This window comes from Mytilus edulis, chromosome 2 (assembly GCF_963676685.1).
Source record: "Mytilus edulis chromosome 2, xbMytEdul2.2, whole genome shotgun sequence".
NCBI lineage: Eukaryota > Metazoa > Mollusca > Bivalvia > Mytilida > Mytilidae > Mytilus > Mytilus edulis.
This window is the reverse complement of record NC_092345.1, coordinates 60,304,179-60,330,353: the sequence shown is the minus strand read 5'-3', so window position 1 is coordinate 60,330,353 and position 26,175 is coordinate 60,304,179. Positions and strand designations below refer to the sequence as shown.

The 26,175-nt window shown below is 32.0% G+C and overlaps 2 protein-coding genes across 5 annotated transcripts in view; both read right to left on the bottom strand.

Moving 5' to 3' along the window:
• LOC139512567 (uncharacterized) overlaps positions 1–26,175 on the bottom strand; it is a 136,027-nt gene that overhangs the window by 70,430 nt on the left and 39,422 nt on the right. The gene's annotated exons all lie outside the window — the stretch shown is intronic.
• LOC139512566 (uncharacterized) overlaps positions 1–26,175 on the bottom strand; it is a 46,254-nt gene that overhangs the window by 18,777 nt on the left and 1,302 nt on the right. Inside the window, exons 2-9 of one of the 4 annotated variants that reach the window (XM_071300283.1) lie at positions 24,851–24,966; positions 19,276–19,363; positions 13,626–13,679; positions 10,326–10,396; positions 6,795–6,890; positions 4,725–4,823; positions 3,024–3,557; positions 440–538 (exon numbers count right to left, since the gene is read on the bottom strand). In XM_071300283.1, coding sequence (XP_071156384.1) covers positions 440–538; positions 3,024–3,557; positions 4,725–4,823; positions 6,795–6,890; positions 10,326–10,396; positions 13,626–13,679; positions 19,276–19,352 — 1,030 coding nt within the window. In that variant the 5' untranslated portion in view covers positions 19,353–19,363; positions 24,851–24,966. Of the gene's footprint in view, positions 1–439; positions 539–3,023; positions 3,558–4,724; positions 4,824–6,794; positions 6,891–10,325; positions 10,397–13,625; positions 13,680–19,275; positions 19,364–24,846; positions 24,967–26,175 lie in introns of all 4 variants that reach the window. The other 3 variants (XM_071300284.1, XM_071300285.1, XM_071300281.1) reach the window with 3 other exon arrangements.

Sequence of the window (26,175 nt, the reverse complement as noted above, 5' to 3'; positions counted from 1 at the left end):
AAGAAAAAAGAATCACAAAATTCAATATCAAAATATTGCAACAACCATTGATACGATCCGAGAATGTGTGATACATTCCATTTCGTCTTTACATGTAGTGTAATGGTTTGAAGCTTCAATAAAGATTTCATAAATATATCAAAGGATCAATAAAACGAGTATTGTGTGTGATTCGTCAAGCGGACGTTACATTCGTCAAATTTAAGTAAGATCTCTTAATATCAACATACTCATTATGGTCTGTCCACACTGTGACGGTTTTACCTCTTAAATTTCCATCAGGAAATGTACCACGGAATAATTTATATTAGACATGTTTTTAATAACTAGACATTCACATCATAGTTGTATATTTTATTTACTGATTGGTATGTGCATGTGAATGGATGTCTAAAAAACAAAATAAAAAAATATCTCAAACATTTTTATTTTGACTTACCCTCAGTTTCACAAAGTAATCCTCCATATCCACCTGGACATTGACATTTCCCCCGAGATATGCAAGTTCCGCCATTTTTGCAGCCTGGTGGACAAAAATCTAAAGAGACAGACGATAACCATATAAAGATTGCTCTGAACTCTTCTCATTTTTCAAAAAGCAGACAAGTAGGTCAATACACAAGATAACGAGGACTCCGTAGAGAATTCATGGAGCATGTACTGTTCTCTTGGCAAAATAATAAAATACAGAGAGGATATATGAATGAATTGGAAACGTAAGACCTAAAATCTTTTTTGTTCATCATTTTTGTTTCAAGTGTGTTAATTGATTTATTATAGTGTACGACATAATAGGCACATATAAAATTAAAACGGCAAAATATGTGAATACAGGGGCGATTTAAAACATTTGACATATTTGTTAACCTTATGTGGCTGATAATTTTTTATATTCAAAGTTTTATCCTATTTCTGTTTTAAAGTTTCTAGTTATTAGTTTACACATGAGAATTGGTAACGAATAATCTCTTAGGGACAAGACGTATATGATAAGGTACATAACCATTTCGGTCATGTCAACACAGAAAAAATGTGTACGAATCGTCTTTTAATTGCAAAATTTCATATAACTTGTTAACATCTCATTTCAGCCATGCTGGTAGTTTTGCATTTCAAAATTTCTATCTATTTTTGTATTACAGTTTCAAATATTTATAGCGAAAACCCAAAAATCGTAAGAATCGTCCTTTTAGGACATTAACTCCAATGACTAAATGAGATATTAGTTAGATGCATAGAAGGAGGTATTTACTCAGTGGAAGCACTAAGTCTCAATTCTTTTCGAGTTCATGTATTTCTCTCTATTTATTCTTTGTATCTTACTAATCGCGATCGATTTGCGAGAATTTAACATCGGTGAACTAATATCGCTTTATTCTATAATAAATAGTAAAACTCGTTCGGCACAGCAAGCTATAAATGCATTGTTGATAAATGTTCATACGAGAAAACTAACGCTCTGATCGATATACTTTAGAACTATCTAATAAGTAAAATATCGATCTCTGGTTAGATAATGATCTGATTCATAAGACAAGCACGCCAATTCTGAAAGATTTGAATGACAAAACAATAAACGATAAAAACAAATATAAAATATACAGCAACAATCGACAACCATCAAAGGGTAAAACATATTTTCTGGTATCAAACCATTCTCTAGTCTGGAATAGTAGTGTTACATTTCAAAACATAAACACATGAGCTGAAGAAGAATTGACTCGTCAGAACGGGGAAAAAAATACTAAAACGATTCAAGACACAAATTATCGAGTTAAGAGTACAAGCAAATACTGAAAGCTAGTTCAAAGCAGAAACCTAACATTCATCAGAGACTAATCAATCTTGCAAGAGTACATATCTAATGAGTTTAGATTTTTAAATTGTATTAGCCTTTCATCCTACTTAACATAGTAATGATGTTTTAATCTGAATGTAAGGGATACTCTTACATGCAAGAAAAATGATTAAGCTTGTTACCTATGGTATATTGAATCCGCCTACCATGGAAAGACCCCTTCTCTATAGACCTCAGATTTTCAAGTCGTATTAGCTATTCTTACTGTATGATATCGTAATACTGCATGCATAAATAAGTACTTGGTAGAAATAAAACAAATTAGAAAATATTTTGACGCAGTCATGGTACATGTATTTTGAACCCTTTCCATTGAAAATTGAAAATGACCTCAGATTTTCAAAGCATTTGATCAATTTCCGTAAGGTCAATTGTACTTTTGACATTATTTGAAAAAAAAAGTTTGCCTAAGTATGATTGTGGGTATAGTTTTGTTGCAATTGACTCAGAGGTTAAGAGGAGAGGGAATTTGCTATAGTTTACGGACGACGAAGTAAGAAAAGGGACATCTACCGATTTCAATAGATCAAATTGGCCCTATTGTCAAGATGAAGTAAACTATTTGACAGTACCACATACCACAAACTAAAAAAACGTCAAATCACAACGAAACATTACACATTGTCCACACAAACGTACACTGTGAAAATGTGAAGGTTAAAACAAAATAACTTTCCACATTGTCTATGTACACCATAATGTTATGTTATAAACACATTAAGAAAACGAAACGGCAATTGAAAAGCAGGGCTATCATGTGTTCGACTAAGCCTTTTTACAACTTTGAAAAATCTGTCAGTATTATTGTTTCAGAGTCAATGTATTTATAGAATGTAAAATAAAACTAGTGACATTGATGTGTGAAGCTTTATACAGGATTGACAAAGTGTATTCTGGTACAAGTGTTATACGATCTTTCAAGTCATGGATTGATAGAGAGAAAACAAAAAGACTTATAAACTTAAACCGTAGGATACACATCAACTATAAGAGGACAAATATCGAAAAAATGACAACACTACGTGACACAAACACAGCACGAACACACCCAGGAACATTCATGAAAGAGAAACGCACAAACAAACAATTCAATAATCGACATAACATGCATACGCAGGACAACAACGAACATATTTAATTAACAACAGACACAGGAATAACATACCTGTTATAGTTTTTATCAGTTTTGGCAAAGTTGTATCCAAATTATCGTAGGTTGTGTCAAAGTAATATTCGGGTTTGGAGACCAAAGATTTGAGTTGTTGTTCATCAACGCTACTCCCAATTCCTATCCCAATTATTGTTACGTTTTTGCTTTTACATTTTTGCAGTCCAGGATTGTTTGCACTAGATGACCGTCCATCAGTTAACAACACCAAAATATTCTGTGCATAAGGTCGATCTCCTTTCGTGAGTTGGAACATATCTCCGCATGTGTAGCCAAGAGCACCATCAATATCTGTTAGGCCTCTTCCAAAATATGTATTTAATATAGCGTCTGTGACAAGTTTTTTTGTGAAATGATCATCGAGTTTAAAACTTTTTCTAGTAGAGCCACTAAATAAAGCCAAACCAATACGTAGTAGGTCGTATCTAATAGGAAGTCGATTAACAGCATTGGCAAGATACTCCATGGTTACACGAAAATTACCATTCCCAACACTACCTGATTCGTCTACCACAAATATAATATCAGATGCTGAAAAAAAGTTAATCGCTCGGTGTTTAAATGACGATTTCGTTAGAGTTTTGAACATTTTATGGCATCTTCATATCTACAGAAATTATTCTTAAGTGTTGTTGTTTTTGCCTCGAATCATTGTTCCAATTGATGAAGTATTTATACACAAGTCATAGATTTAAGAAATAATTCATGGAAGCCATAGATTGTTCGAAATTTACACATGGCCTTGGCCGTGATATTCGAATTTTATCCTGAGCGTTAGCGAATAAAATAAAATTAACGAATATCACGGCCCAGGCCATGTGTAAATCCAACAATCTATGGCTTCCATGAATTATTTCGATTCTAATAGGACAAATACGGTCATTAAAAATCTGAAGCGAGGGTGGGTATGCTGTGTATGTGGCTGTTCCTTTTTACTCCCTGTTAGATAAAGCTCAAATATCTTTATAAATATGTAACTTGCGTAGGTTATTTCGAGAATAACTGCTAGAAAAAAAACTTTTTAATTCTTTAAGTTCTCAAACTAAACATTTGTCATTTTTAATTTACATGTTTTTCTCGTAAGCTTCCGTCAAATCAAAAGTTGACATTTTGTAACTAAGGAGCCGCCATGTTGACTTGCTGAAATGGGTAAATATGCGAATAATGCAATAGAATAGAAAATAAAACAAAACCTACCTTAAAAAATCAGTTTTAATACAATATCATACGAATTCCGATGGATACCCCCCCCCCCCCCCCCAATAGCAAGAAATTCGGGTTTTAGAAGAAGATTTTTTTTTCCATTAACAACAATTTTTACTTTTGTATATATATTTCAACATGGACTATAACAGTAACAAGTCAGTGTTTATCGACATATCCTGTTTACCTGGTATATGGATCTTTTGCATCAAGCTAGATGCAACTCGTCTACCTGGACTCCACAAGAAGGATTTTTATTATATAGTGTAATGCCCTCTAAATGAGAATAGTATATAATGTTTTTTACAAGTTAATGATTAAATTTCTGAAACTTTTTAATCAAACCACACATATATACTTAATTTCGTTAAGCTGAGCTTAAATGGAAACTACTAAGTAAAACAACTCATATATTTCTTAAAAGACTAAGCATGTTAACCAATGGCTCTATTAAACTGAAAACTGCAACATGAATAACTTTACTAACATACTTACGATTAACGTCACAGAAATCCCCTGCATATCCTGGTCGACAAGAACATTTATTTAGTCCATAACATTCCCCGCCGTGCTGACAAGGTGGAAAACACGCATCTGTAAAAATAAAATGCATTCAATCAGCGCCTTTATTTTCAAACATATATTTGTGAGACTAAGATCAATTTTCGTTCCTGAAATTGACGTCATAATTAAATGAGATTCCATAAAACAGTCGAATATATGCCATTCTACTCGTGTGGTTTGTCAATTTTCCTTACAAAAGTCGTTGTTTTTCTAGAGGCATTACGGCATTCTGTACTTAAATAAGCTGACCACCAAGACATTTTCACTGGTGTTAAAAGTGGCATAAAACAGAATTTAATCAATTTATCAAGTTGTCATTTACTGATGTTTGTCTGTTATTTTTTTCATTTAGGTCGGGATGTTGCCTGCTTTTCTGTTCTTATTCATGTATGTCAACAAAGTTGTTTCATAATATTGAATAGTGAAGTATATTTATATACATGTAGTCTTTGGAAAACCTCGAAAATGCAACTTTGTCTTGTCTTAATACAATATTTTTATTCAACTTTTTCCTTATGTAATTCTTGCATTTTTTACGCACTTATGTTGGTAATCTCTACACTAAGATTTATCATAGTAATGTATCATATGTAGATAAATTAGGATTTCCAATGAGACTATCCACCAGACACCCGCAAATGACGTAGATGTTAGCAACTACAGGTAGCCATACGGCTTACAACAGAGACAAACACCCATACCGCACAGCAAACTAAAGAGAGCTCTTTAGTCATGTTATTGTCTCTTTGACACATTCCCCGTTGTCATGGTTTAGATAGAATTTATAAGAATGCATCTTTAAAACATATGTTTGGCGTTTAACCAAATAAGACCAGGATTCAGTGGTTCACTATACATGTATATCTGATAATGCGAAGGGACATTGTGCCACATGTACTGTTCTAGTTTCAAAAGTTTGAATATACATGTTCGTGTACTGTGGATTAATTATTATTCTTTGGGTATCAATTGTCGTGGATTTAGTGGTAATCCTGTAGCCACAAATCCAAACGAATTTTAATATCAAACAAATTACAAATGTTCAATAGTATTACATTTAGTCTTTGGAAAACCTCGAAAATGCAACTTTGCCGCGTGTCGTTTAAGTACACAGCCAAGTCCTACGTCATTTTTTTTGTTCTGAATATGCATATTCAAATCAACATATGCAATAGTCCCTTTGCCAATTACCGAATTGATTCTGTAATTACACACTTTTAAAACAAATTACTTCCCTTTTTCAATCGCAGACTGGTTCCATACCGGACAAAATTTACTCTTGCCAATGCAAAGCATGATGAATTAAAATTGATGTATCGGCGGTTTAACTAATTTTTCATGAATAATAATTTCTGATGTCAGAAGTATTTATCTTTATCACAAATTATTGTAATTAAAAGATTTAAAAACCTTAAAGATTACTCACATTACGCACAGGTAAATTTGCTCTTACTGTTAGCTCTCCATTGTAAAAAAAATTATTGTCCCTCATAAGGGAGACACCTAAAAATGGGATCTCTAATTACAGGGTCAATTACGGGAATTGACAAATACCCTTTTAATGGACACTTATATATTAAATTGTTGGTGCGTAAATATTGATCCTCTGTACAGCATTGGGAATAAAACACCGAAAGGCAAAACAATATTTATTTGGATCTAAAGTGTGACAAATTAATTAACACTAGGTTGCATTTCTAAAAAATTTAACTCAACCATGTCAACGGCCAAATCGAAACAATAATAATGGCGGTACTTATTCTGCGTTGATTTCTTAAAACAACCTTGTCAATGTACATCGCTTGCATAAAATGAAGATTCAAAATGTTAATTTGTGTTTTATTTGATCATTTGAAAAGAAGTCAGTCAATTTTTTTGAGGTAGTATTAAAATCATGACCAATTGAATCAAACTATAACAGTTTCACCTAAAACTACTAACCGTGACCATCAAATAAATAACAGCTAAACAAAATAATACATTGAATAAATCTTAACTTACGACTAGAACATACTCCTCCTACGGTTTTGTTTGAACAGCGACATGAATCAGGTCCATAACAGTTTTTGCCATCGTAACAAGGAGGATCACAAATGGCTGAAATTAAATTCAATACGTCATTTAAGACATTAACACATAAAACATCTATTTCTTAATGCAAATGATACCTAAAGTTTAGAAACCGTCTGTTTATTTTTAAAATGATAATATTTCTAATATAATCGTTAAGGAAAATTGGTTGAGATTGTCAATACCTTAAATGGTCAGAACGCTAAAGAGTCATTCGTATCACATAAAAAGTAAAATCACAAAAATACTGAACTTAGAGGAAAATCAATTCGGAAAGTCCATAATCACATGGCAAAATCAAATAACAAAACGTATCAAAAACGAATGGACAAGAACTGTCATATTCCTGACTTGGTACAGGCATTTTCAAATGTAGAAAATGGTGGATTAAACCTAATAATGCACTCTTTAAGTGTCAAATCTTTCACGAATATAAGAATCTTTCTCTATTAAAGATGCAACAATCTGGTTAATACCCGATACACAAGTTACCGTTAGATTTGTTTGTCGCAGCGTGTAATAAGTAAAATAAGTACAAAACCAAACGTCCGACTATATCAGCCAACGGAACGACTGGAAACTAACTGTCGGACATAGTATATATCTATAATCAAATCTATTCTAAAATCGTTTGATTGATTTTCTAGGCGTTTTATATATATAATTTAGAAATATCTTAAATTGACAGAATAAAGTAGCTACTTTACTCTGTCAATTTAAAATATTTATAAATTTAGAACGTTCAGTGCTGTCTATTTTGGTAATTTAATTAACGTAATCATTCTTGTACCATCATAATTGTCGTTCCCGTTTTGAAAAGTTTTGGAATTGTGCTAGTTCATATCGCACATTATTATTTGTATTTAATTTTAGAATGGTGCAAGCGTCTTAACTGATGTTCGGTTTGACGTTTTTATTGTATAAATTTCAAGATTGTAACAGTTAAATCTAAGAAGACTTAAAGATGATTCATTTAACATCAGAATCTCACTGAGGAAGGATATCTGTTATCCAAAATATTTATAAATAGGCAGTTGCTATTTGTCCGGCTAGCCGGACGAATAGTACCAGGACTATTTGTCCGGCCAATACAATGCGCATATCACTATTTGTGTGTGCGTGTAATATTATCTTCAGCAGCACCAGGGGGTAGCAAATGTTTGTAATCTTTATTGTTAGGACCCCATTTTGTTACTGGTAATTGAAATTGTTGTTTTCTTTATACTAGTATATAGTCCAATGTGGATAATGATAATTAGAAAAAAATCATATATATTTCCAATTTAAGAAGAGAGAAGAAATTACTTGTAAAATAAACTCGGGTTGTGTTTGATTCATGCATTTTAAGTTAACATAAAGGACTGTGTCGAGCTTAAAAAGGTTGTCTGTAGCGGTCAAAGAGAATTATAGACACCTTGACATAAAGTTATCCATATTTTGAGTGAGAGGCTGGAGATTTTTCTATACCCCCCCCTCCCCCTAATAAAATAAGCAAACAGCACTATTAAAATCTTATTCAGAAATTCCAGGTGGGATTTTATTTAATTTACGTGAGGGGGTCGGTGACACGGTGTACTCTTTTCCCAAATTCCTCTTTTCTTTTTTTCCCCAGATCACACCTTTGTTGTCCCCCATATTTCATTACCCCACTTTTTATAATTCTATATCCAACTTCCCCACTTTTGGTAATCTCGTCCCACCACATCCCACTATATCCAATTTCGATACTTGCAAGATTCATTTGCGAAATATAATTAAATTTAATTAGTTAGACATGCAATTGTAAAGGCCTTTCTCAACTGCTCTTGCATTGAAAATCTTTTCCAACATATATACAGCTGTAGCGAGTATTGTATCATTCTTTGAAGTTCATTCTATAGTATTCCATTTTAAAATTCCGAAAACGTCAAAATATATCACAAATATTGATATTGCCGTTTTCAGCCATGATCATAAAATTGAAAATCAGTGATCGGATTACACGTGACCTCCTGGTGCTACAAAAGATAATATTACACGCACTTCCGAACGCACATAATGACATGCGCATTGCAATGGCCGGACAAATAGCCACTCCGTTATAAATAATTACATTTTATAGTTACCTTTTTTTTTGTATTTGGTGTTGTTGTGTACATTTTTTAGGCGTTTATATAATTTATTTATTGTGTACATGTATCGTTAATCGGAACGATCCAGCGCCCTCGTAGGGAAAATCGTTGACTATTCAGACTTTTTATCTATATATATATATATATATATATATATATATATATATATATATATAACATCTCAACTGTCACAACCTTTGGAAATTTAGAGTTGTGCCATTTCACATCGCAAATAACTATTTATATTTGGCATATATTTGCAATCTTTGCGCCGTGTTTGGAAATTTTAAAATTGTTCCAGCGTCTGTGATGTCCGCCTAAATTGTATGAACTTTCAAGATTATGATAGTGTCTCAATTTGAATATATTTGGCATGATTCATTTGACATCAACCCAACAATGTTAGATCTGTAAATTTGCTTTCGCAAATTTTTTTTTCTTCCCTCGCCGGGATTCGAACCCATGCTACTGAGATATCGTGACACCAAATCGCCTGCACTGTAGCCATCCCGCTAGACCACACGACCACCTGGGCTTCACATGGATCATGTGGTAAACATTGTGTGGTATGCTCACATATAAATGAAACCAAGGTATTTTGTGACAACACCGCAAAGAATATACCATTCAGGGACAAATAAAATGTAAAACCCTAGGCGTAGTATATGCAATTATTTGTACAAAATGTGAAAAAGTTATATATGTAGGACAAACGGGTGATACACTATATCAACGGATGCTATTGAACTTTTTAAAAATACGAACAAAGAAAACAGAAGATCCAGTAGCCAACCATTTCATTCAGAACAATCATTCAATGACAAATTTAAAAGGTACCGCCATAGAAAGTGTATTTGGGACAGAAATTGACAGAAAAACTAAAGGAGCCTTTTGGATAAAAAAAAAATAAAAACTTTAGAACCTGAAGATCTCAACACAATGTATGAACGATAATAAAAATATTTATATTGAAAAAGCGAAAAACGCGGCAAATGAACGTCATAGAAGTTATTATAACGTAATGTATCCAAGAGATGTAATTGATGTTTCAATGTTGTAATTTATTCCTATGAAGAAAGCCGTAATGGGCGAAACGTATGGGAATTTGTGTTATAGTTTTTACTATATCCTATATGATATATAAAAATTGTTGAGTTAGATTGCTGATAAATAATAAATACATTGTGTATAAAAATAATAATATAATATCTACACACGCTTAAAAACACGTGTCTCATGTCTATCTCCCGGGTGTTACCTTTCCTTAGATTTTAGTTGCATCGTTCTATGTAAAACTAATAGAGAAATTTATTTTCATTCGATTTGAAATAATGATATTAGAAAAACTTACGAACATCACAGGTATATCCTTTCCATTTATCGCAGCAATGGATCTCTCTGTAAAGTTTTGTATTTGAACACCTGTATACATTTAAATATTGCAATCATTAAATTATCATTACACGTGCAATAGTTTTACTATTATATTCCAAATAAACAAAATATACATATGTTCTAATACGACAGCGAAGCACAACACTATTGTGGGTTCATTTCATTATAAAATATTGTAGCATCAATGTTTTTTTTTTAAATTTAAGACCAACTATTGCGTTCAACTGAAATTACATTTTCAAAGTTGAAGGATTTTCAGGAATGTCAATGTTGCAGACATTTTCGTATAGGATTTATATCATATTCCACAGTAGATATATACTTTTTAAATCTTACTCAGGTTCCATGATTGTTCACTTAAAATAATACATAATCTAACCATTTCATAGTCTAAACAAATGTGCGTATGTATGTTTAAATATTCTTGTCATTCAAACTAAATAAAGAAAAATAAGAAATAAAAGAAATACAATTATTGTGCACGGAAACAAATTCAGGCCTTGTCATGATGTGTTCTTAATGTAAATTGCACACTTGAGTAAAACGAAGGTACGAAGATGAATAAAAGGATATCGTTCCAATGTCCCACGCGTCGCACGTCTCTTATCTGTCCAAGGACAGTGATCATAAGTAAACAAAATGTCTTTAAAAAAAAATATATCGTATATTAATGTAGGCACAAGAACGTTTCCATATAATTTTATTGCAAAGAGGCATGAATCCTATAAAAACATCGGTCTGCTAATTCATATCTTTTTATAATATAAACTTTTGGTATAAAAGAGGGACGAAAGATACCAAATGGACAGTCAAACTCATAAATCTAAAACAAACTGACAACGCCATGGCTAAAAAAGAAAAAGAAAAACAAACAACAGCACACACGACACAACATAGAAAACTAAAATATAAACAACACGAACCCCACCAAAAAACTAGGGGTGATCTCAGGTGCTCCGGAAGGGTAAGCAGATCCTGCTCCACATGCGGTACCCGTCGTGTTGCTTATGTGATAACAAATCCGGTAAATAGTCTAATTCGGTAGGTCACATTCAGGTATAAAAATTTCATTAAAAATCAACAATATATGTATGTGTGATAGTGCCTACAATGCAATTTTCTACAGTTTAAAAATCCCAGGGGCATAACAATTGCTATACACCGATTAATATGCTTCATTCAAACTCATAATTTAAATATCATAACAATCCTTTGTTGGTGTGAGAGTGCTTTCAATGCAATTTTCTTTATAATTCAAACTTCCAGGGGACATAACTCTTTAAAATTGGAACCGAGTTTAGAGCACATTCGAAACATCGTTGATTATGTTTATAATCCTATGATACAAATTTTATAAAACATATTGAAGAATGGTACACTTGATAGTAAATACAATGCATTTTTTAATAGATGCTTCCTCAATAACGGACGTTTCTCGTGTAAAAATATCTGATTAGCGTTGATTTTCAAACTTGTCCCAACCATTGATATTGTCTATTATAAATATGAACAAAAAATTCGGAATGATTGTAACTGAAGTGTAGCCTTCAACGCGCAAGTAAGGCAATTTCCCATACCCAGAAAGTTATCAAAGGTACCAGGTGCGCAAGACGCGCGTTTCGTCCACATAAGACTCATCAGTGACGCTCATATCAAAATATTTATACAGCCAAACAAGTACAAAGTTGAAGAGCACTGAGGATACCCATTGAAAAAAGTCAATTTGGACTGATGTTTATCCATCAAAAATTCAAAAAGAAAAAGCACCTTGCATAATCATTTATTTTACTTTCAGACATATTGATGATTTCCCATTACTGAATAACTTATATTTTTGTCAATTCTTCCGTTTATATATCACAGTAAACATTATTAAGGATACCACTGATACCTTGATATTTTATTCAATATTGACACAGATGGACAACTTCACACTAAAATCTATAACAAAGGAGATGATTTCAACTTCCCAATTTCCAATTTCTCAAAAGTATAATGTTTACTTATCATAAATGATACGTTATGTTCGTGCATGTTCTCATTATACGGGCTTCATATAAAGGAGTGTGCTTCATACGCAGAAACTGTTCCAAAAGAGTTTTGAGGTAGAAATATTAAAAATACTCTCCGTAAATTTTATGAGTACCATCACGAATTGGTTGGTATTTACAATATATGGGTCTCAACTGACAAACATCATTTTATACACGTCTTAGATTGTTGTCTAACATCTATGTCTTCTGTCTGTAAAGTACCGAACGTAACTTTTCCCAAATATGAATATTTTACCGAGTCAAGTGTGAATTTGCATTGCTATACGACATATCTCGGTATTTATTCGTCCAAAATGTGTTTAGTTACGATGTTCATTACGTGAGTTCAGATGTATATTGTGTTATGTCTTTTTGTTTGTGGTGTGAATTCTGTATTTCTGTCACGGAGTGTTGAAATTTTTGCGATATTTTCTAACTTATATAAGCGGGAGGTTGGGTAGCTATAAAACTAATTAGTTCAACCCATCATTATTCTTGATATGTCCTGTACTAAGTCAGGACAGTTTTTATCAAAAGGTCCTTTTCTATGTAATTTGGCGTTGTTTTTATTTGCACATCAGTGTTTCTGTTGTTCCGTTGTGTCCTCGTATAGTTGATGTGTTGCCTTTGGTTTTAGTTTGTACACTGATTTGGGTTTTTTTTTCTCAATCGATTTATGACTTTTAAACAGCGGTATATTACTGTTGCCTTATTTTCACTTAGTTGAAGACATTCTAGACATAAACCTTTGAAATAAATCTAATGAAAATATGTCCAGACTTGTTCAGGTTCGAGTGCTTACTAAACAGGATGGATGGACGCCCGGTATTTCTTTGTTACTCGTATCGCGATGCGCGGGACACATTATGATATTGCAATTTGATATTGCAGGCGGAAAGCATGTTGGTGTTTTTGATTGAATATTTTTAATAATTATTTACTGCATTTCTTTTTTCAGTTTGTGTTCCACTTTTTTTTGTGTAATGATTTCCGTTTGATTTTATCTGGTGAGAGTTGTGCTGCTCGGCATTTTTCTATAATATTGTATGTTTTCCATTAATTCTAATTTTAAAATTTCATATGAATAAATATTTATTCATTGATGTAAAACAAATGTTTAATTGAATGGGAATTTCTTAATGTTATCTCGGGTAGGATGATACTTCTTTGCGTGTATACTCTATTTATAACAATTCATTATGGTAAAATATCAGAATACATACCCAGGACAAGACTTAGTGCCATACTGGTATATTTTTTGTCTGGAGCAAAAATTTCTACAAAGTATGAAAATATAATCTAACAATGACAGCAACATACCAGGTTATCGTTTGTCAATTATCTAACTTTATATAGTAATGACTTTTGTAATATGTTCCTCATCCCATTCCATTAACTATTACTAGTCAAAACATTTACTAAATTTTATCATCGGTAGAAGGACATCATTCGTAAATAGATCTCAACATGCAGACTTCTTATACGTTCAGGTATTTCACATTTAATCTTTTATGGTAATATTCTTTATAAAGCACAAAAATGTCTGTATTCACATCAGAAGCTAACAAAACCTTTGAATATACTTATTTAGAAGGGATATAGTTACGATACTGTCAGTAAATTAAAGATTGCATAATTTGGCTTTAATATTGATTCACTTATAGGGTCTTTGCATCGGAACTAAGCTCATTAATCTAAAATAAAAACAGTTGTTGGCATGACACGGGTTATTCTCTTCTCATATATGTTATTATGGTATGATACTAAACCCCTAACGGGAGGGATTGTGCCTGATATTCATATGATGATGACATAATCTTCCAATCAGTTTAATTGAATATGTAGCTGGCATGTCAGTTCACTGCTTGTATTCTGTTGTTATTTATGTATGATTATCATTTTGTTTATTTTCTTTTGTTACATTTTCTGACATCAGACTCGGACTTCTCTTGAACTGAATTTTAATGTGCGTATTGTTGTGCGTTTACTTTTATACATTGGCTAGAGGTATAGGGGGAGGGGGGAGATCTCATAAACATGTTTAACCCATCCGCATTTTTGCACCTGTCCCAAGTTAGGAGCCTCTGGCCTTTGTTAGTTTTGTATTATTTTTGATTTTAGTTTCTTGTATATGATTTGTAGCTTAGTATAGCGTTCATTATCACTGAACTATTATATATATTTGTTTAAAGGCCAGCTGAATGACGCCTTCGGGTGCGTGATTTCTCGCTGTATTGAAGACATTCAGGTGACCTTCTGCTGTTGTCTGTTCTGTGGTCGGGTTGTTATCTCTTTGACACATTCCCAATTTCCATTCTCAATTTTATATATATAGAAGAACACACCCGTGAACTCGCTGGTCCGTGACTGAATTAAAGTAAAAAATTATGTGTAAGCCTTATTTTAGCCTAGATATCTAGTATTGATATTGTCATCTGATAAAGTTATGCTGATTATAAGATGCACAGTTTTCTCTACTTTCAAAATCTTTCTGTTTGTGCTTATCAATTATTGGTAATATAAACTATTTGAAAAACAAAAGGACCTGAAATGAAGTACTTTTTTATCAAAGCATTGTCCAATATTATTATTGAATAAATTTGATTCTTTGTTCCGCTGTTTTGCGTCATGCCCGCTAACAAATTGAAAACTGTACCTATACGCCTTATTTTAAACCTAGAATTTTAGTATTCGTATTGTCATCTTTTAAAGTCATACTGATTAAAATACTACAAAAGGAAACAATGTGACAATGATAGAATTTAGAAGGGTCAACCTTGTGATTATGACCCGTGTATATAGCAAATCCTAACCCGAACTTGTCAATTATTGGCAATATTAATTATGTGGAAAACAAAAGGGTCTGGAGTTGTGTAATTTTTAATCAACACCATTCTCCTATATTAGCTATATATAAAGTTGAATTCTTTGATTTGTCGTTTTTACCCCATGACGGCTGACAAATTGGACCTCGTTATTTTAGTATTATAGATCAGAAAATAAACGTACTATTAAACCATAACTATCATAGCCTATACCATGACATGACTTATTGCAGAGAATGTTCATATACTAGTATTATAACATAAATTATCTACAATAGCAGCCTTTTCCTATCTTAAAAAATCTCATATAAATTGTAATAATTGGATTTATTAGACTGTGAAAGAACGTGTTGTGTGTGTGGGAACGTTTGTAACTTTTATGGTTAACGTATGCAAGAGTTTTTCAATGTCAGAGTTTTCTATTTTGAATAAAATGTCATTTACAAACATAATAGGTATATAAAAACTAGAGGCTCTCAAGAGCCTGTGTCGCTCACCTTGGTCTTGTGGGCATATTAAACAATGGACACAGATAAATTCATGACAAAATTGTGTTTTGGTGGTGGTGATGTGTTTGTAAATCTTACTTTACTGAACATTCTAGTTGCTACAATTATCTCTATCTATAATGAACTTGGCCCAGTAATTACAGTGGAAAATGTTTTGATTGATGTTGACCTGATAAACAATTTTACCCCACGTCAGATTTGCTCTAAATGCTTTGGTTTCAGAGAAAAAAGCCAAAATCTACATTTTACCCTTATGTACTATTTTTAGCCATGGCGGCAATCTTGGTTGGTTGGCTGGGTCATCGGACACATTTTTAAAAGTAAATACCAAAATGATGATTGTGGCCAAGTTTGGTTAAATTTGGCCCAGTAGTTTCAGAGGAGAAGATTTTTTAAAAAGATTACTAAGATTTTAGAGAATGGTTAAAAATTTACTATAAAGGCCATTACTCTTTAAGGGGTCATTTGACAATTTTGGTCATGTTGTCTTATTTGTATATCTTACTTTGCTGAATATTATTGCTGTTAACAGTTTATCTCTATCTATAATAATATTAAAGATAATAACCAAAAACTGCAAAATTTCCTTAAAATTACTAATTCGGGGGCAACAACCCAACAACAGGTTTTCCGATTTGTCTTAAAATTTCAGGGTAGATCGATCTTGACGTAATGAACAACTTTACCCCACGTCAGATTTGCTCTAAATGCTTTGGTTTCAGAGATATAAGCCAAAATCTACATTTTACCCCTATGTTCTATTTTTAGCCATGGCGGTCATCTTAGGTGGTTGGCCGGGTCATCGGAAACATTTTTTAAACTAGATACCCCAATGATGATTGTGGCCAAGTTTGGTTAAATTTGGCCCAGTAGTTTCAGAGAAGAAGATTTTTGTAAAAGACACCGGGCGCCAAGTAATGAGAAAAGCTCACTTGGCCTTGTAGGCCAGGTGAGCTAATAATATATTTCAAAACTAAATTATGTCGTATTAATACCCAATATATTGCAATAAAATATATCTTATTTTTGTAGTTATATGAAAGTAATATGTTCTTCATTAAACAAAACAAAACAAAAAAGAAGATGAACAAAAGTAAAAATTCTAAAAAAAAAAAGAAAAGAAAAATGCTCCAAGAACATTCTTAATGGAAATTCCGTTATCAAATGGCAAATTTAATCGCTCTAACGTATCAAACGAATGGAAAACAACAATCGGGTCTAATTTATAACAGCACATTGAAGGAGAACGATAATTAATCACACGCTCGATAAAAAGAAAGTGTAATTTATGAATGTTTGCTTTAAATGTGAAAGACTGTATTTGTGTAAAAAATGTAAAATGCTACGACATTCATACGTAAACATGTTTGTGTGTGTAATTTGGTTAACTCAAAAGTGACTTTAAAAAAGAAAAGTTGAATAATTTATAATTTTTCGGAAATGGGTTTTGTCAGAACAATACTTATGTTCGTTGAGACTTAAAGGGGCACTAGCTACGATATATATAAAAAAATAAAGTATGATTTTTTTTTAGATCAATCATTAATCAAATTGGAATAATGAAATAATAATTTGCTTTTAGCAATCAATTTCCTTTAATTTTGTTGAAATAAGCGATTAAACATAATTTTTGACTGATTCACTTGCAAGTGAAAACGTCATCATCATTCTAACCGGTATTCATGTGAACTTCAAGTTAACCCCAAGCTAGAGATTGACAACGCATGCATTGTACGTGTACTGGTTATTTAAAGAAAAAGAATGTCAACAATGAAAGTGAAACTACGGTAAATCATTTGATTACTAATTCGATGCACATAAAATCATTCTTATATGGTTAAAACAATGAGAAACATCTATTTTTAATCTATAAAATAAAATCAAACAGACCTATAAAAATGCAATTGCACGTGTTGGTTTAATCTATTCGTATCTTTATTTTTGTTTACATCGCTTATATGGTCATCTGAGGTCAAATCGATAGTTAATTAGATAGCGTCTGGACTGAAATACACACGAAACGAACCTATATATTATCTACCCCATGCTCTGTAAACTGTTTATTTTATACTTTTGATAGTTTGGATAAATGTTTTACATTGTTATAAACCAAATATGAGAATTTGAGTCAAATCGGTTACAATGAATTTGACAGCTAGTGCCCCTTTAAAGTTTAACTATTTTAAAGCATTAAAACTAAACATCAATTTGTATATGTCTGTTTTAAGGAAAAACTATAATATACCAACTGACTTTGGAGGGGGGATCATAAAGACAACATCAACAAAACTTTTCGTCAGTTTTACCTGTATTTTATACAATTGTATATTTTTGGGGGGATTTTCATCTTATCATTCTAAGACTAGTAGGTGATAAAATGAACATTTTTAAATATCAAGTAAATATGCCCACGCCACGTGTAAATATTTTAAGAATTTAATTCAATGCTAACATACTAATTTTGGAAATAAATGGATAATGAAACAAATCAAGAAAAGTATGTTGTGCCCTGCATGCAACAATACTTATCGGAGGTACCAGTTTAATTAAATACGCAAGACGCACACAAGTCTCATCAGTGTCGCTCAAATCGAAATAGTTAAAAAGACGAACAAGTATAAAGTTGAATAGCATTGAGGCCCTTAATTACAAAAGTTGTGCCAAATACGACTAAAAGAGAGGCGAAAGATTCCAGAGGAACAGTCAAACTTATAAATGGAAAATAAACTGACAACATCATGGCTAAAAATAAAAAAGATAAACAGACGTGCAAAGTTATTCTATGCCTGGGATAAGAAAATTCTTAGTATTTCGAATATTGCATACTTTTGCGAACAGTTGATTTATAAAAATGACCATACAATGATATTCATGTCAACACCGAATTGCTGACTACTGGGGTGGTGATGTCCTCGGGGACGAAACGTCCCCCATTAGTGTCATTGACCCAGTGATGTAAATAGTTATCAAAGGTACCAGGCTTATAATTTGATACCCCAGACGCGCGTTTCGTCTACATAAGTCTCATCAGTGACGCTCAGATAGAAATAGTTAAACAGCCAAACATGTATTAAGTTGAAGAGTAATGAGGACCCAGAATTCCTAAAAGTTGTGCCAAATACTGCTAAGGTATTTTATGCCTTGGATAAGAAATTCCTTTTACAACAACTCTCACTCTGGCCATCGGTTACAAATGGGTTGATTGCATCGAATTAAGAACATTTTGATGTTTTCTTATATAAAAGAATATGAATTCTTTAAATGTGAACTGCAAGTTAAATATCATGAAAAAACAAATACTTTGAATCTTTGAAATGCAAAGTAAATATATAGTGATGACAAGGTGATCGTGTGGTCTAGCGGGACGACTATAGTGCAGGCGATTTGTTGTCACGATATCTCAGTAGCATTGGTTCGAATCCCGGCGAGGGAAGAACAAAAAATTTGTGAAAGCAAATTTACAGATATAACATTGTTGGGTTGATGTTTAGACGAGTTTTATATATATATTGTGTATAAAAATGTTCTAGTGTACTCACCCACATAACAAAAAGTGTAAAGACGAAAGAAACAGTATTCCTTGAAACAAACGACTACAGTGTGTAATCTTCGCCATACTTTTGTTAACTGAAATTATATTGAATCAGACCGGAGGTCTAATAAGTGTTCACTCTAAGCACTTCTAAAGTACTTTAAGTTTGGGAAACACCGTTATTTTACACACTATTCTTTTCCATATCCATGTATAGTGATTATTGTTTTTGATGACATAAATGTACTTTCATATTTACTATTTAATTTAGAATGTTTCAAATGTAAGGACTATACAATTGTGATAAACAAAGTTATTAACATTAACTGTCATAACACGCTGAATACCGTTTGAAATTATGACAAATTTGTTGAAAATTAGTTTGTAGACCACAATCGACGCTTCTATCACTTTGTCTCTTTTCCACAACCAAACTATTTAGGCCATGCATTGCTGTTTCATGTATTCAAAACACATCATATTTCTACTATTTCAAGTACTTATACAGTTAGACTTGGTCTAATGTTTGAGCTGGTTATTACACCTCTAAGTCCATTTTTTAAGAGGATTATAATTTTCAAAACCCTGCGTTCTAAAGTTTTAAACAACATTGTCACTACTTTGGTAAAATGTGACATACACTCGACAAATCAAAAACTGGAACATCAATATATCGATTACTTTTTTTTATAGTTAAAATCTAAACTTCTTTGAGTCTTAGATTTTAATAATAATATATCTAATATTTATAGACAATAAAGTGCACTCTTAATGTTATATCTTAACACAACTAGATACAAAAGTACAGATTTGGAAATAAGTGTCATTCGGTGGTATGTGTGAATTGAAACATGGAACACCAATTGGAACATAATCGTGGTCATCTATTACCTAAACATTCAATAACGATCAACAACAGAGTGAATGCGTCTGGATAACTAGAACTTACCATTTGAACCATTGGTTTTATAGTTTCTTTTTAAATAACAACTCTCTTTATCAAAAAAATTCTTATGGGAAAATCAATAAACTCATCATACATACCATCTTCGCTAGCCAAGGGTTAGCGGGAGTGGATCGTAACCCTTGGCTAGCGAAGATGCATACATACCAATATTAACATTGTTATGTTGCAACAAGACATTGAAAGTTCACATTGTTAAGGCGGAATTCCGTATAGTTGATATTCATATTTGACAATTAGGAATTTGTCTCGTCACTGCCAATGCCATTAAGATGACCCCAAAAGATTTGATTTCCTAGTTCGTATTGTATCAACACATACGCAATGCAGAGACTATTTAAGGATGTACTTAGGTGAGGTTAGGAAAAAATTAATAGATTAAGAATTTAAAATTAATACTATAAGCTGGTAGAGCATTCATTAAGGATAAAACAAAAATAAGCTAAAATATTGATAGGTCATGAACCTCCTTTTCGAGATATTTGAGATTTAAAATATGGCGGTAAAAAGGCTGACTCGGACTTTTACATTATATTTGCATTGGTATTATTTGGGTCTCAAAACAAAAGAAAGAAAATCAAAAATCTTCTAAAATTTTGGTTAATGACCTTTCATGATCTATTAAGTCTTGTATAAAATTATGAATGGGTGTTATGGGGCAAAATATTTTACGTTGTAGTGTATGGAAAACATTTGACACAAAATCCAAAACCTCACCTAAGTACATCTTTACGATATAAAAATAGCGCATTTTTCATCAATTTAAGCACTTTTACAGATCATGCAATACTTTTTTTGACTCGGTTAAAATTTTAAACAGAAATATGGAAAAACTTTTATTGCATATAATTTTAAAGACTTAATGTACAACGTGTGTGTGTCTTAACAGAAAACAACATTATACGTTTCATTCCAATTTAACTGAAACGAAAGCAGTTAGCGAATGAAGTGCATATATGACCAATATTTCCATTTTTGAACATCAACAGTCTATTAGACTTATATAGGCCGGATTCGTCTACTTCACAAAACCTTGTCAGGCGTTATGACGGTTTATGAGATGTATGCATTGAGTACTCAATATTTAATGTAACAAAGGGAAACGAGTCATACGTTTTATGCTTTTTTTCTGATCTTTTGTAATTAGATTTACAAATATGGGAATATTGAAGAAATGTAATCATTATTTTATATGCAGTTTTATTCGTTGTGTTTTAAAGCTATTTAAACTACTTTCGTTATGAGGTTGTTTTATGTTGTTACAGACTCTTTCGGTTATCGGTACTTTAGATATAATAGGAAACAGTGATAACCATATTATGTATACAATGACTAAATCCTTGTCAACAGAACTTTAAACAAATATATGCCGTTCACTCTTAAAAATAATTTCTAATGGAAATTTGAAAATTCAAAAGAAATATGGATACATCATATTTTGGAAGTAATAACTATTTCAAATATCTTAAATTTGATCGCACATTTACTCTTAAAACTAAGCTACAAATGATGTGTGCAAAGGTTAAAAGAACGAAATTGTTGGTAAACAATTTTTTGTCATTTTGTCAAACACTTTAAATTAGTGACTTTGAGGAAATTTTCGAATTTCATAAGCTTCGTAAATTTCGACAATAATAACAAACCAAAATTTGATAAATTTTATTGTTTTAGGTAAATGATAGTTATGACACTAATCTAACCTTTACAAAAAATTTAAAAAAGGAAGCCTACTCATCTTCATGTTTCACGTATACGTATCAAATATAGACGAAGAGGCTAATATATGTATGCAATGATCCCCCAAACAAGCTCGTTCAGATTCAATACTGGTGATCTCACCGTAAAAATGTCAATTTAAAAAACGTTTATTTTTAGATAAGATTAAACACGAACTTGGTGTAAATGATGTTGAAATGGAATGATTCACGAAGGAGAATTACATCAACGATAAGAGAAAATACGCTCCCTTTCGCAAAAATGGTCTTGTGGAAAATCATGTCATATGTCATAGTCTTTTTAACATCATTTTCTCAGAAAATGTTTGTGTTTTTTTAGAAATCTTGTAGGCGATACTCAATCTTCTGACATTTACCAATAACATTTAAAGTACTTTCAAGTGACATTGAAGAGGTTTTATATAAATGTATGCAATAAGGAAGTTATTGTTAATACTGTTTACACCAATTCAAGAGGAGGCACTTAGATAAGGATGAATACACACTTGTTATAGAACTCTTATACATTATCTATACTTAGGTAGACACGGTGTTGAAGAAAAAGAGTTCTGAACCTTATAGCTGGCAAATTTTAACAACATTTTAAAATAAATATGACAATTTTAGAAATATAAACAATTCTGTATTTAAAATGGTTTCATCAGAAAGAATGGGGAAACTATACAAATAGGCAGTTCTGACGTCGCAAGTATATTGCAACGAAAATGTTTCTTAATGTGAACAATTCGACTAAGTTTCACAATAATAAGAACTCGGATTATGATATCTGAATAGATATAAGATGATGTGAAATAAATGCCTATGAGACAACACTCCATCTAGGTAACAATTTGTAAAAAGTAAACCACTAAAAGGTCTTAACATGGAGCCTTGGCTAAATCCGAACAGCAAGCTATAGAGGCCCTCAAATGAACAGTGTTAAGCTATTCAAACAGGAGAAACAACGATGTAAACACAAAGGTTCCTGACTTCGGACAAGTGCAAACAAATGCTACGGGTTTAAACATTTTATTAAGGATCAACCTTCACCCTTGCATGAAACAATAGTATAACGTCACAATATAGAAGGACGCACTATAAAATATTAATTGAAATGGCCTAACTCAATCAAAATACATATTAAAACAAACAAGTGAACATACACTGAACGAATTTGCGTGATCTTTAATACAACGAAAATACAAAATCGATAAAATACGGTGTTAGATGTTAAACAATATCAGAAACCAAACCATAACATTGGCCAAAATGCCGCCAAATAAAATTAGGTACAAAGGTAAATGTAAATAATCTTGTTGTAAGGTATACAGTAATGGAGAAACGGATTTGTTTTGTTATTAAAGTAAATAATTTGTTGTTCATAGTACGAGAGCAGAAGTGAAAATTTATAGTCACACCAAACACCAGAGACATAAATGTTTATATATTAATCTACAAACACTTATTAAATCTGGTATATATCAAAAATAGAGAAACGAGATATAATGTTAAACGCGCGTTTCTACATAAGACTCATCAGTGACGATCATATCAAAATATTAATAAAACCAAACAAGTACAAAGTTGAAGAGCAATGAAAATCCAAAATTCCAAAAAGCTGGCTAAATGGGAAAATCAATAAATAAAAAAAACTCGCGCATCAGAGACTAAAACCGACTAAAACACATCCAATGGATTTAGTATTTTTAAAAACGTCATTGACAATCAAAGAAAACATGACTTGCTCGTGCTATGCCAAAAATAAACATTTCGACAGGTAGCACAGTAGGATAGTTAAGGTTAAAACTCTATAGAAAACTAACGTGGATGTGTTATTATACATCTTTAATCAAACCGTTTGGAAAAAATAAAAATTTAGTTATGTTTTAATTTGTTGATGACATAATCGATAATTGTGCCAATGTAAACTATATTCAAAGGTCTAATTATCACACTAGTAAGATAATCTTTACTGATAAGCGTGTTAAAAGGTTCGATGAGTTTACATAGATCAAATAGTGATTACCGCGCTGAAGTACAAAATTACTATAACATGTAGGATGTGAAATACCGTTTTCAATAAGTTTTCAGCCAAATGTACAAATCAAATAAAATATATGTACCTATGAAAGAATTAAGTAAAAAAAATAAGTAAGTTATGCTAACGAAATCCCTGACTTAATAATTTACCAGTGAAACATTTTTTACTATATCACTTAATACTTTTGACGATGGGTACAACATATTCAACATGTGGTTTTCATTTTAGTTTAAAGGCTTAAGTTCATGTTACTGCAATTATATGGTAAATGAAATTACAAATAAATTATTTTTGAAAAAAAAAATGGTTTATTATTCCGCTCAAATAACAACTGTCCATCAAAGTTATTGGGAAGAACGGAGGCTTTCGAATTTGATATGATATATAACCGAGTTGGTGTATTTGAATTGTTAATGATATGTTAGGTGTGTATATTAAATTGTATAATGCCTGCCGAATTGTATTAGTTTGAAAATATTTACATTTATCACTGGGTTTTTTGTGTAGTAAGGCGGTTAAAGATTGCTTACTACCCTCTTTTAATTTAAGTCTAGGAGAAACCTTTATGCAATATATATTTGAAACCATTTGATCGTCATACTGAACCAGTTTTTAAAATGATTAGATCGTAAATAACCCTTTTTCGTTTAAGTAGAAATATGAAGATGTGGTATGAGTACCAATTAGACAATTGTCCATCCAAGTAATAATTTATAAAAGTAAACCATTATAGGTCAAGGTACGGCCTTCAACACGGAGTTTTGGCTCACACATTACTGTGTGTAGGTTATAGTCATTAATCATCCGTTTAGTTTATGAATGTTAAAATAAAAGTGATGAAAATCATATTTGACTTACTCACAGGAAACTCAATATAAAGATGGGAATAACATCATTCCTGAAAACCACCTGCTCATCCGTGTCATAGCTTATGATGAAATAAAGAAAACAGCCAGGGTTAAACTTATTCATGCATACCTAAAAAAAAAAAACACCACAATATTTGTATTGTCATATACTAAAAATTGTTCACCACCAATATTAAAACTAATATGCAGGGATCGGAAGATCATGTCTACAGCGTTATTTTCGTCATATATAATCTTTTGATATTCATACTAATTTGTTTGTACATGCTTTTTGTTTCAATTCAGATTAATTATGGTGAAAATAACATTAAATAAACCACCGCCATATCACATGTTATTCTTATATGTAATTGTATGTAAAAGGAGAACAAAAGAGAACGAAATGTCGCTGTGTCTTTCTGTTGGAAGTTAGAAATGATTGACTTGCTTTGCATGCAAAGCTGTTAAACATTTATATGTCCTAGAATGAGAGAACATTTTCAATTTATAAGAAGATAGATCTGAATTTGTTTCATACCAATTAGGAAATAACTGCAATGTAATACTTGTAAGCCTGGCCTCTTAAAACGTAGTTTTTACTGTCGGAAATTCAGTTTATTTAGCGGAGCGTTCTGGAGGTAACAAATTTCAATTCAATGGTAACAAGACAAGCTCCTTCAATATTGACAACGGCATAGTTGACTATCCTTCACCGACAGTGAAATTAGCTAATGACGATCGTTGAGACGTCTAATTGAAGAACGGATATCACTCGCCAGTACGAGGCAACACCAATCGCTAGCTATAGTGAATCAGAGTATGAATCTAAGATTATATGAAATAAAAAGGGCCATTAGGAAGAAAAAGACAAAGAGAAAACTAGCAGCTAAACAACAGCACATTTCTGCTAAGTCTAATCCCAGTCTAAATCATCAATAACACTAATTAGAGGTGGACAGTCGTGTTCAGAATGGAGGTTTCCGACATGAGCGGGATGGTAATAATATTATTGTTACGGGAAGGTTGACAGAAAATGCCAAATTTTTGAAAAGATATTGGTTCTTATGATTTGTTATTTATTGTCTTTATAGATTTGATTCTATTCTATCGTCTACATGTGTTTTTGAAGTGTAATGGATCCGAGATTAATTTCTTGCCACCTACTCTGCAAACCGATGTTGATGTTTTTGTGGATTTACTTTACGAATTTAAAGCGGGCGTTACCGTTAATACTTATCATTCAGGTTTATTCGTTGGGAAAAGTGGACCGGTCATAATTGGTATAAATTATGGTTGTGATATTTTACTGGCAAAACCCTTGCACGTTGCACTGTATTTT